The following is a 12466-nucleotide window of genomic DNA, read 5'->3' as shown; positions in this document are numbered from 1 at the left end:
AATAGTATTTCTGGAAACCCGAGAATGGCGCAGCTTCCCAAGCCTAGTTCTGCAAAGGTTTGTGCATTCCAAAAAGTAGTAAATATGCACTCATTCAATAAATACTTCTATGGGTGGAGCTTTACTGCTTTTCAGTAAACCAGTCGCTGTATATATGTTATTTCCCAAGCCAATAAATGAAGAAGTTAAAATGTCTCAATGAAATAAGAGCAACAAGAAAAACAAAAATAGCAGACCAGACTCTGGCCCAGATACCCAACTACTAAGCCAAGAATGCATTTATGTGTTGGCTGTCCCACCCTAAACTGCCCCCTCAGAAGGGCGGAGTAGAGGACAGCAGAGTGTCTGGCTGGACTGTAAGAGCTATTTTAGGAGCTGAGCCCAGAAAATGTTTGGCACGTAAACTGCCCACCGAACACCATATAAAATAATGATAAAGACTCTTCTAAATTTAAAACATAGATTTTCCTCAACATGCTGAAGCGTTTCAATTTAGTACATCAGTTTATATCACTACATGAGGAGGCATTTATTATCTTAGTTTTTAAACATGAATTTAGAAATCTACTTGCACCCCGCCATGACAACAGTGCCACTAATGAACAAAGAGGTAAGTTAGTTGCCACGTGTACCCCTTATGTGACCTGGATTCTTACATGGAACAACAATCTAATCTAAATCTAATTTAAATCAGACACAACAGAGGTGCTTCTTTAGCACACACCCTGAGCTCACATAAATTGAAGTGCTCTCAAATGCAATATGGAAAAATGAAGCACTGTAAAATGAATATTTGCATAGGATCACACAATTTGGTCAAGGTAGTAAGCCGGAAAAAATTGAACACATCTCAGGAGAGTGAGATGGATAAGCTCATGCTCCTCCTTATTATTAACCTATGTATACCCTAGAGGTGCCTAAAATCCTAATCTGAGATTATCTCATTGCATAATCTCCTGCTACAGCACAGATATTTTAATTTATTAGGTAAATACACCTCTCCTACAACTAGTAGTAGGTGCCTTTTCCTCAACTGAGTAGGTATATATTGTTAGGATGGGCGCAACCACTTGTTGGTAGATTGTGATAACTTGTTGTTCTGATAAAAACAGGGATTTAGTTATTTGTATATGAGATGACTCTTGTACCCCAAGATTTCTCCCTTATTCCATGGGTACCCTAGGCAAGATTAAAGATTAGTTAATTTTGGGCGCCCAGTTAGGACGATGACACCTTTTTTGTTAATGACTCCTCCTATTTGTGATTCAGAAAGGGTCTCAAAGTCCCTTTTACAAACAGGAATGGTTTTTCCTATTCTTAAAGGGCTTTTGTACGTTATAAAAAGCCTTTTTCCCATTGCAAACTCTGTGACTTTGTGATTAGCATGATTTGCAACTACAAAAGGTATTTGTATATCTAGCCACAAGTGTATATTGAGTGAAGAATGTATAAAACCATTTGACTAAATAGGGAATAAGATCTGCAAACTTCACAGTAAAATGATTTGTGTGGCATTCAGTGCAGTGGCGGCTGGCATGGCTCGTGGAGTCGCTTGGGTTGGGTGGTTCAGAGGTTGGGGGGGGAGGTATTGAATAAAAAATAATATAAACTCATCTTGAGAACGGGTCCCGCGCCTCTGCCTCTGGAGATGGGGGAAAGTGTGCATGACTGGTTTGAGCGGCCCAAGAGGGCCGACCAAACAGTCATTGCTCACTTAGGAGTGGGCAAACCACTCCTCCCCTCCCCTGCCCTGCTCTGAGAGCAGAGCAGCCCCGCCAAAACAGCAGGACATGAAGCATAAAATAATAATAACTCTAAGTTATGATTTTATGTTTCTCACTGCTTAAAAGCAGTGAGGCGACTCTCCTCCACCATAGCGGAGGATATGGGGGAGGAGCCACCACTGATCCAGTGCCCCTTCCCGTAGCAGACTCCAATATCTGCAGTAGTAATCCTGTGCTCAAGCTATTTCACCATGTCTGGAAAGTCCACTTTGTAACACCTTTTTCCCTTTTTCTCAGAGTTCTGGCAACCTCAGGTAAACGTTTTGTTTACTGCCTCAAACTGCTGGGCCCAGGGCCCTATCTCATACAACCTGTAGTCTAAGCCTCATTTTCTAGCTATAACCCTACTATGGAGTTGGGAGTGAACAGTCCGAATGCCCTGGCTTTTGGTGCTGATTCACACAGTGTACAAGGAGACTTCCTTATTCCATCAGATTGATGCCTTTCATTGGCATTATAAACGCCTGATGAAGAGACTAATACACCGTTTGAAGCCATCAACCAAAATATAACTGCACAATAAAGGCGTTCTTCTTGCATGACAAAAATCCTGTATGATTAGCAGTAGACTTATTTTCGAAACAAAAATTTAAAGTTGCCTATTTTCCCATGGAAGCAATAAAAGGTTGGTTCTCAGTTTTTCGGTGAAAGGAAGGTACTGTTTCTCAGATTTGTAATTATCGGGTTGAGCAGAAAATTAGAGTGCCTTTTTTATATATCTTGTCATGCATTATTTTTTATTTATAATTTTAGTGCTCTTATTTTGAAAATAGCTTCTTTGTCTTATGATCTGTTTTTTTCGTCCTGTCAATTTCCAGGAAGAGGATGAGACTGATTCTGGCACCATGGTGCATGCTAAGGGTGACATGATGACGATGCGGCCATCAAGTGCGTCAAGCAGTGGGGATAGTACCATGACAGTGCGTGAAGGCACATTGGAACAGCAGATGGGAACGATGGTAATAAACAATGAAGAAGATGATGCGGGCACCATGAAAAGTAAGAAACCTACATTTTGTTGAGGAGTTTGTATACCTTGAAAAACTCAAGAGTTAGTATTGCTCCTGCATTGGAGCATGTTCATGTTTACACTGGTAGAGGATAGTGCATGCCAACTTACTGGAGTAATTACAAACTAGAACATCCAACCATTTCTTCTACACCATATGTTAAATGGCTAATCCCTCCCGTAGTTAAAATGAATTGGAGTTGAAAATATTAAGGGGTATCCTCTCGAAACATCGGTTTGGCTAAAGTGACTTGTTGTTTACTACGAGGGTAGTGTTATTTCAGAAGATTTCCAAGAATTGTAAATTTTTATTAAAGTAAGGCAGTTTATTTGTAATCTTAGGTACATACCTCCCTCACTACATCACGATATTAAGAATTTGTACTAGGTCAGAATACTTGGTTTAGCTGGCCGACATTAAATTAAATGTGTTCCCAGCACAAGGCAAATCACTTTTAACGGTAAGGTGCTGACTCCAGAAGTTTTGTACTTTTTCTTCTGGGCAAATGTACAGTTATAGAGTTTACTCCAGTATTGGAACTTTTATAGATTCACATGCCTGAATCATTCCCCGTCGTCGAGACGGGAGTCTCCGGTATATAAAAAAGCAGTGCTTAGTAGTAAAGCAAACTGAAAAGAGGCCTAGGCCCATTTCCCTTTTGCAACCCATAGCCTTTGTTATGTAAAAAAGGCCCAAACTTTTCCCTGAACCAATCAGAGCTCCTCACCCTCTAGAACCCTCCTGAGAGAAAATTCTCCCCCTTAGATTTTTCTACCGCACGTTGTGCTAGGGAGTCTCCTTTGAGCTCTGCTCAAACTCTTTACTTTTACAGTATTTTGACTTAGATTTGAGGTTTTTCATCTACCATGTCTGAGAAGGAGAATAAAGGATTATTTAGAGCTTGTTCCACCTGCTCTAAGAAGAGGCTTTATACAGATGACCCTCACAATGACTGCATCTAATGCCTCTATCCAGACCATAAGGCAGCAGATTGTAAGGTATGTCGTACCTTTTCGAATAAAACCTTGAGAGATCGTGAGGGAAGGCTGCTGATCTGGCTTCAGAAGGTTAAAGCCAGGAAGGAGATCCTCTCAAGTGAGAGTGAAGAGGAATCTGTGGCGTCTAAGAGATCTCAGGAGAGAAGTAGATCTCCTCAGACACATTCCTCAGGAGAAAGACCTGAGAAGGCCCCAAAAAAGACCACTCCAGGGTCTTCAGGGCGCAGTCCCTCAAAATCCCCTTCAGTTACAGCTAAGGGGAAGAAGGGTTCTGCTTGTGAGGTGAAACTAGTGAAATCCGCCTCAGATCCACCAAAATCACCTCAGAAAATCAAGATTATCATCAAACGGACTTCTTCTACGCCTTCTGAGGAGAAAGGTACTGTTTCAGCACCGTCAACGGGACTGTCGACGAAAAAGGGATCATCGACGACGACAAAAACACCTCCGTCGTCGACGAAGAAAGATGGTGTTAAAGCTGGTGAGAAAACGATTTCACCGTCGACGGCGATATCGTCGACGGTTTTACCGTCGACGAGAGCGTCGACGACCGCGTCAACGGCGGCGTCGACGAGGACAGTGTCGACGACGGTGACTACAACGTCGACGGTGGCATCGACGACGATGACTTGGTCGATGACGGCGATGGGAATCTCGTCGACTGGCTCGTCGACGAGGGAAAAAACACCAGAAAAAAGGTTGGTGCCTTGGAAAAAACCTATATCACCAGAGGTTACATCTCCGAGCAAGGTCTCTCCATTGCTGCCATCTCACCTGCTGGAAGAGGAAGATTCGGAAGAGGAAGTTGACGATTATTGAATTGCGAGTAGCCCTTCGCAATTGCAGGTCAAGTACCAGGAGTAGGATTCTGAGGAAGAATATGGGGGTTATCAGGAACAACCCCAGGAACAGCACCGATATCGCCAACAGCAACGCGAGGAGATGACAAGTGTGCCATCCTCTTTGTTGAGGGACCTCCAGGGCATGTTAGAGGATTATAGGAGGAGATACCCAGCGACTCCAGTCGCTCAACAGGCCCCAGAGGTTATTCCACGTCCACGGTCGGTACCAGGGACACCGGTTCGTAGGAGAGAGATTTTGCCTGAGCCTAATGCTAGGTCCCCACCGCCGACGTCACATCACGATACCTCGGATGACGATCATGAGGAAGGGGAAGTTGCGGACACAAGTGCAGAATGGCATGACTATATCACCCCCTCACCTTCAACTCCTACGCCGAGACCAGTACATTCTCCACCGGAGGACATTGGTGGATTTCATAATTTGATGGAAAGAGCCACTAAGAGATTTGCACTGACCATGAAAGAGGAGAAGACGGAATGTTTTTTATACGAGTTCAAGGACTCGTATCGGAAATCTGTGCGATCCCTGCCTATAGTGTCTCATATTTGGAAGGAAGGATTAAAGGTCATGGAGACGCCAGCTACGGTAACGCCGGTTCCGGCCAGACTAGATAAAAAGTATAAGTGACCTATTGATGCTCCAGCTTGCCTTTTGGGTCATCCCAAACCGGATTCTGTTATTACTCAGGCGGCACATCAGAATTCCAGGAACCCATCTGCTCCGATTGCAACACCTCCGGACAAAGAGGGCAGAAGGTTGGATAATGCGGGAAAAAGGTTTTCCTTAATGTCTGCTCTGCTAGTGAGAGCAGCTAATGCCCTCGCTATCTTGGGAAGGTATGACAGGCAGATGTGGTGTGACCTGTCTCCATACATTAACCAGGTGCCGGAACCAGAGAAGCAGGAGGCGAAGAAGATTCTCATGGAAGGAGAGAGGACTTCGGCCGAAGTCATAGACTGCGCTATGGATATAGCGACCACGGCGTTTAGATCCTTGGTAGGAGCGGCGGTCCTGCGCATGCAAGGATGGCTGCGAGCAACAGCGTTTAGGCCGGAGGTGCAAAACAAGATTTTAGACCTCCCTTTCAATGGAGAAGATTTATTTGGGAAGCATATTGATGATACTCTGCAGAGTATCAAGAAGGATACGGATACGGCAAAGGCTCTGGGGACACTGCAATACAGAAAAACCCCTTTTCGTGGCTCCAGGGGTAGAGGGCAGTCCTCGTATAGAGGAGGATACCAACAGGGGAGATATTCTTCTTATCCGTCCTCATCGCAGCCTTACCGTCAACAGTACAGCCAGCGTCAATCAGGAGGATATACAAAATCAACTCCAAGAGGACGGGGTGGCCGGGGAAAGGACAACACCCGTCGACAATGACAACCTCCATCTTCCGGCTCTGTCAGATGCTCCCCTGGGTGGAAAGATTGCTCACTATATTCACAATTGGCGGAAAATAACAACGGACCAATGGGTCCTCAAAATAGTTCAATTCGGTCATACCCTAGAATTTCTTCAAAAGCCCCCTTGTACGCCACCGAAGCACCAGAGAGCCAACCATCTGCATCAACTCCGGCAGGAGATTTGGACAATGCTCCGAAAGGGAGCAATAGAACCGGTACCGAAAGCCCAGGAAAACAAGGGGTTTTACTCCCGTTTTTTTTTTTTTTTTTTTTTTTTTATATCCTCATTTGTGTGCGTAGCTCCAATCTACCAAAACAAAAGAGAAAAACCATCACAGAGCCATAGGTCGACCAGTTGTGTATTGTGCCAACTCAGCTTATAGCTGGTAAGGGAAGTTATGAAGCGCGAAGTAAGGCCAGTTCCACTCAGCACTAAATACGGTGACCAATCTTAAACCAGCTTAGGATGGTATCTCAGTTGATAGTGCCCGGTTTATCGAGACCCCTTTGGTATCAAGACTGTTAATCTTGTTAGCCAAGATGGGCAGTACACACGTTAATCATAGGACCTGGGGAAAAAAAAAAAAAAAAAAAAAAAACCCCAGGTGTAGTCGCGACTAACCCAGCATTGCCCAAAACGCTCTACTATTTGGATTTCCTATCCTGGCTAAGTCAAGTTTGGAAATTTGAAGAAGTGATGTTCGCCATTCGTGCACTGTAGGTGGTTGAGCATCTTTCCAATGCCTACATATCTCCCTATGTGCAGCAAGTATAGAATAAAATATCAATTTGGTTGCTGAGTTGCAAATTTTATTTCTCAGACCAAAAATAACAAGAACCAGGTCTATATTGATCTGTTCACCCAAAGATTGTGACAGCTTATTCTTAATGGCTTCCAAAAATTCTGTTAGGTTTGGGCATTCTAAAAACATATGAGTATCCGTGGCTTCAATTAACCCACATCTCGGGCATTTAACTGGACCTGTTAATGAAAATTTAGTTAACCTGTGTGGAGAGTAATATGCCCTATGTGTGGTAAAAAGGTGGTTCCTACGAAGCCACGAAGGTTTAACTAACTTCCATAACAATGAACATGAGGCGAACCAGAGCTCTTCCACATCTGATCCTGGCATTAGTTCTGCCCACAACATGGTTGGTAACTCGAAACTAACATCCATTTCATCTATTATTTTATTGTACCAGCTTGAGATTTCTTTTTTTGCTACCGGACTGTCTAATAAACAAGTGACCAAATCGCTGAGGCCGCCTATAGGTTGCTTATTACGTCTTACTGGCAGATCTTTGTATGACTGAGCCCAGCTGGAAATCTGAATATATTTAAATCGTGACAACCCAGGACCTACTTTATTGCTAAGATAATCCCATGGGAGTAAAGACCCGTCCATAAACAGGTCATCCCAGCAATGGATATCGGCTTCTAATAGCGAATTGTTAAGGGCGTCTGTTGTCCATAAGGGGGGATCGGGTAAGTTCCATATTGGAGCCTTTGCAGAATAGTAGCCAATCTTTATCGCTTGCCTAATTTTATACCACGTGGATAAAAACCCTTTCAGAACTTTCAGTTTTATCTTTTTAAAAAATTTGGGATCACCGAACTTGAACAAGAATCTGGCATGATCAACTCCTTCACACTCCAGTAATGTGTAAAAAAGCGGGCCCTTCCCTGTAGATATAGGGGTTTTAAACAACATACGCATATGCGATAATTGAAACGCCCATGCGTATATTTGAAGGTCTGGGCCAGCCAAGCCCCCTTTCTCCCTACGACGCCTAATTTTTTTCCACGAGATTCTGGCACTTTTATTGTTCCAAATAAAACTAGTAATCGCACTCTGTAGTTTAGAAATTAACTTAGGATCGAAATAAAGTGGTATAGTGTTAAATAAAAAAGAAACTTTCGGTAAAATGCTCATCTTCACCAAATTAAGTTTACCCAAAATGGAAAGTGGAAGGTGAGACCAGTCTCTCATAAGTTTCCGGCACTCAGCAGCTACTTTATTAAAGTTTAGAGAGGCAATAACGTTAATATCATTAACTATATTTACCCCCAGATAACGAATTAAGCTTTTTGATGTCCCATTGTTATTCATTCTATTGCAATTCCAGGACATTGACTCTGTTTTGTGGGCATTGATTTCGTACCCTGACACTTTCCCAAATGTAAGGGCCTGTTCAATTATCTCAGGGTATGCCTCTTCATAATTTGTTGAGAAAATCATAATGTCATCAGCATAAAGTGCCACCTTCTTATCCCAGCCACCAAAACTAAAGGGTTTAATAAGTCTGTTATCCCTGAGAATCTGAGCAAAAGGTTCTATGTATACGTCAAAAAGAAGAGGGGACAGGGGACAACCCTGTCTGGTTCCTCTCATGACCTTGAAGGGTTCTGTCAAGCCACCATTAATTAACAATGAGGCAGATGGATTACGATACAGGAGCTCTATGGTCCTCCGAAATCTGTCCCCAACGTTAAACCTCTTCAAAGCCTCCGATAGGTATAACCAATTCACCCTATCGAAGGCCTTGGTGGCATCAAGGGTAAGAACAACCAGTGGGAATTCCTCCTTTATAGCAATATCTATTGAGCCTATCAATTCATATGTAAGTTCACCAAGCTGTCTCCCTTTAATAAACCCCTTTTGAGTCGAATCTATAATATCCGGGGTCACCTGACCTAGCCGATTAGCTAATATAGATGTAAAAATTTTATAGTCGGCATTTAATATGGAGATGGGTCTATATGAACCACAGTCAGAAGCGGGTTTACCAGGTTTCAGGATGAGGGTTATGGAGGCATTATTCCATGACTCTGGTGGTAATTCGCCTTCTCTAAGAATTTGGTTGAACAAAGTGGCCAGCACAGGGGCGACCTCCGAGACAAGTTTTTTATAGATCTCGCAAGGCATCCCATCAGTACCTACCGCCTTTCCGCTCTTAGCTTTCTTAATAGCCTCCTCCACCTCTATTATGGTTATTTCTTTATCTAATGAGCAAGACTGTTCGATAGTTAAGGACGGAAGCGATATCCCTTCAAGCCAATTAATTATGTCACTCTGTTCGGGCTTAAGATCATCTTGGTATATGGACTCAAAAAAATCCCTAAAGACTGCTCTAATTTCCTCATCCCTGGAAACGGTGCCCTGTGCAGTAGTAACAGAACAAATATTGTTACGGACCCGGTCAGATTTTGTTTTCCAGGCAAGTAACTTTCCTGCCCCCTCCCCATATTGGAAATGCGAGAGTTTGCTTGCCTCCCATCTCTGTATGACCCGCTTCTCCAAAACTGCTGACAATAAAAGCTTCAGCCTATTTAATTCAGCTTGTTTGATGCTAAGGGCTGGATTATCTGTAGGGATGGTGTTATCTATATCCCTTTGTACATTCAAAATATTTCTTTCGATGGAGGTTACTTCGTCTGTATATTGTCTAGCACGATAAACTACTTTATTTTTAATAAGACCTCTTAAAGTACTTTTGAACGCGTCCCAGATAATTCCTATGGGGGCTGTTTCCTTATTAGTACTAAAGAAGTATCTTGTCTCTGATTGTAAGAATGTAATATCTTCTGTTGAAGAGAGAAGAGATCTGTCAAAAGACCATATTTTAGTAAGAGGAGTCATCGCCAGTTTTAGGTCTAATACTAATGCAGCGTGGTCAGAGAGATGCATTGGATTATGCTGTATTGCGGTGATGTTATCAGCTAAAGCTCTACTTGTAAGAATGAAATCAATTCTGGATCTGTGTCTGTATTTCCAATTTCTAAACGAGAATTCTTGCTTTAGACCCTCTTTGAATCGCCAAATATCTATATAATCATATTGGTTCATTAAACTTAGTAGACAATTTCTGGATTTAGAGGTGGTTTTCTGCCTACTATTTGGGGATTTATCCAAAAGTGGATTCAAAGTTATGTTGAAATCCCCTGCTATAATAACAGGGTCTGGGAAACTAAGCAGAAGGCTAAAAAGGGTTTCTAATACTGAGGGGTCATCTATATTGGGACCATAATATCCTGCCAGAGTTAACTTAGTTTCGCCTAATTCTACTGCTACAATAGCCCATCTCCCACCGGTGTCTACTTTCTGCTGTCTTAGTTTAAATGTCACTGATTTTTTAAATATGATCGAGACCCCCCGTGTGTTAGAACCTTGCGTTGTTGAGATAGCTGATTCTATCCATCTATTTCTATGAACCAGATCGAGCATCTCAGTCTCCATTAAGTGTGTTTCCTGCAGGATAATGATCCCCGCATCGCAGTCACGGAGATACTGCATAATTTTGTTAGCCCGCGGTTTGGTGCGGAGACCATTAACATTCCAGGATAATATTTTTAAGTTACCCATTGAGTTGTGAAAAGAAAGTCAATTATTAAGGCTGACTGTAAGAAGAAGAAACTGGAAAATTCAATAAAATTGTTGCTATATAGCTTAAGATGAGAAGAAAACATAATGTTAAGGAAGTTATTTACACCGAACGATTGGAGCTCTTTTTCAGAAATATAATTGTGCCCCCTTACCTCCCCATTCCCTCCCCTAAACCCACCCTGGGAAAACCCCGTACTCACCAACCGGAAAACTTCCGGAAGTAAGTGCCCCTAGCTCTTCCCCATCTCGTCACCTTGTGCCTTTAGTATCTACAATGTGGCTCGCCGTTACCTTCTATATTTGACTTAAAAGCGAGTAATGTGAGTGTAGTTATGTGATTGTATTTTTTTTTTTTTATAAGTAACTTACACCCTTGTCAATCCCTGATTTCCCCCATATGATTTGTGTACATTTTATTTTCATTTTTAATTTTTTTTTGGGTTATGCTTTAAGAGCTTCTCAGCATCATTTGTTAAGCTTCCACTATGGGACCTCTTGGAAGCTGACCAACAATTATGGGGTGTTCTAAAGATCTTATAACCAAAAGCCAATAACAATCTTAACTCAACTGATTGTGATTAAGATTATTTCCTCAGTACATAGTATCATACTCCTTGTTTCTTATTGCCAAGGGACAGTAAGAGATCATCTGCTGCTTGCACTGATCTGATGTTATGCATTTTGTTATCGATCATGATTTTAAGGGATGCAGGGAAGCCCATCTGTACTGTCGCGCCTAGCTTACGGAAAGCATCCATCCTTTGCACAAGCTCCCATTGTTTGTCGAGGGTAAAACGAGACAGATCAGAGCGAATCTGAAAGTTATAGCCCTTGTACGTTTGTGACTTCAGCTTAAGCGCCTGGTTCAGAATCTGTTCCTTTAAGGAGTAAGTGTGGAAATTAACGAGAATCTTCCTAGGCTTGACCCTCTGGATGTTACGTCTGAAAGGATCTCGGTGTATGCGCTGAATATCCGCTGCTAGCTCTTCAGTGGATTGAGAGAGATTTAGTGTTTCTTTTAATAGGGTGGTTATATAACTCTTGATATCCACTCCTTCACTTCCTTCAGGGATATTCAAAATGCGTATATTACACCGCCTTGCATTGTTCTCTAAAGTCTCCATTCTTTCAGAGAGGGCTTGGTCATCTTTCCTAAGCTTTACGATGTCCTCCACAGTGCCTTCCGCTCTCATTGATATTTGGCCCACTGTCTCCTCCAAAGCTTGAGTTCTTAGCGTCAGGTTGCCTAGTCTCTCATCGAGAGACTCACAAAAACTTCTTATCTCTCTCTGGTTAGAGGCCGACTCTGCAAATCCTTGTTTAATCTCTGCTGATAAAGCCACAAACATTGCTTGTATAGAAGCTACAGATACTGTCTCAACGCCTGAAACAACCGCTTCACTTAACTCTTGAGGCGTGCCCAGGGAAGTTTCAGTAAACATCCCAGCCTCGAAATTATCTTCGATATTGTCGATAGGGTTCCCGACTGATTCATTTCTTTCAACTACTGTAGAAATGGGTAATAGCACTTCGTCCACTGCCATTAAATTTTCAGCTTCTATTGTGGCTTGACCCGTTCCATTATTGACTTCTGAGCTCTCTAACTCAAGCTCTGCCGATGGGGTCTCCTCTACTTGTGTGGTTAGAGGCAAATCATTGTTAGCAGCCTGATTTTCAACTAGGGTGGTTAAGGTCTTGGGTGGCTGAGCTGGATCTTTATTTTCCATGGTCTCGAAGCCAAATTTAGAAATACTACTGCTAGATTGAAATGGCTCTCTCTCAAGGCTCAAAATCTGAGGAACCACCTTAAAATATGAGCGCAAAGAGGGGGTCACTCTGGGAATAGGAGCTGTAGAGGGTTTAGCTTTAGCCCGTTTTCTTCCCCTTTTTGTTTTAACCTCAACCGAGAGATATGAGGAAGTTTCTCGGTCTGACTGTGGGCTTTTCCCTGTCTCAAAAGCCTTCTTATCAGTCTCCTCTGCAATATCTTGAAGTGTGCTCTTTCCTCTCTTTCTGCGA

General features: G+C 42.6%; 1 protein-coding gene across 1 annotated transcript in view; it reads left to right on the top strand.

Annotated features, from left to right (window-relative positions):
• STK4 (serine/threonine kinase 4) overlaps positions 1-12466 on the top strand; it is a 254462-nt gene that overhangs the window by 167355 nt on the left and 74641 nt on the right. The window contains exon 9 of the mRNA XM_078651917.1: positions 2603-2783. Within this exon, the coding sequence (XP_078508043.1) occupies positions 2603-2783 (181 nt within the window). The remainder of the gene's footprint in view (positions 1-2602; positions 2784-12466) is intronic.

This window comes from Lissotriton helveticus, chromosome 7, assembly GCF_964261635.1.
Source record: "Lissotriton helveticus chromosome 7, aLisHel1.1, whole genome shotgun sequence".
In the NCBI taxonomy this organism is placed as follows: domain Eukaryota; kingdom Metazoa; phylum Chordata; class Amphibia; order Caudata; family Salamandridae; genus Lissotriton; species Lissotriton helveticus.
This window is presented reverse-complemented; position numbering and strand designations above follow the sequence as displayed.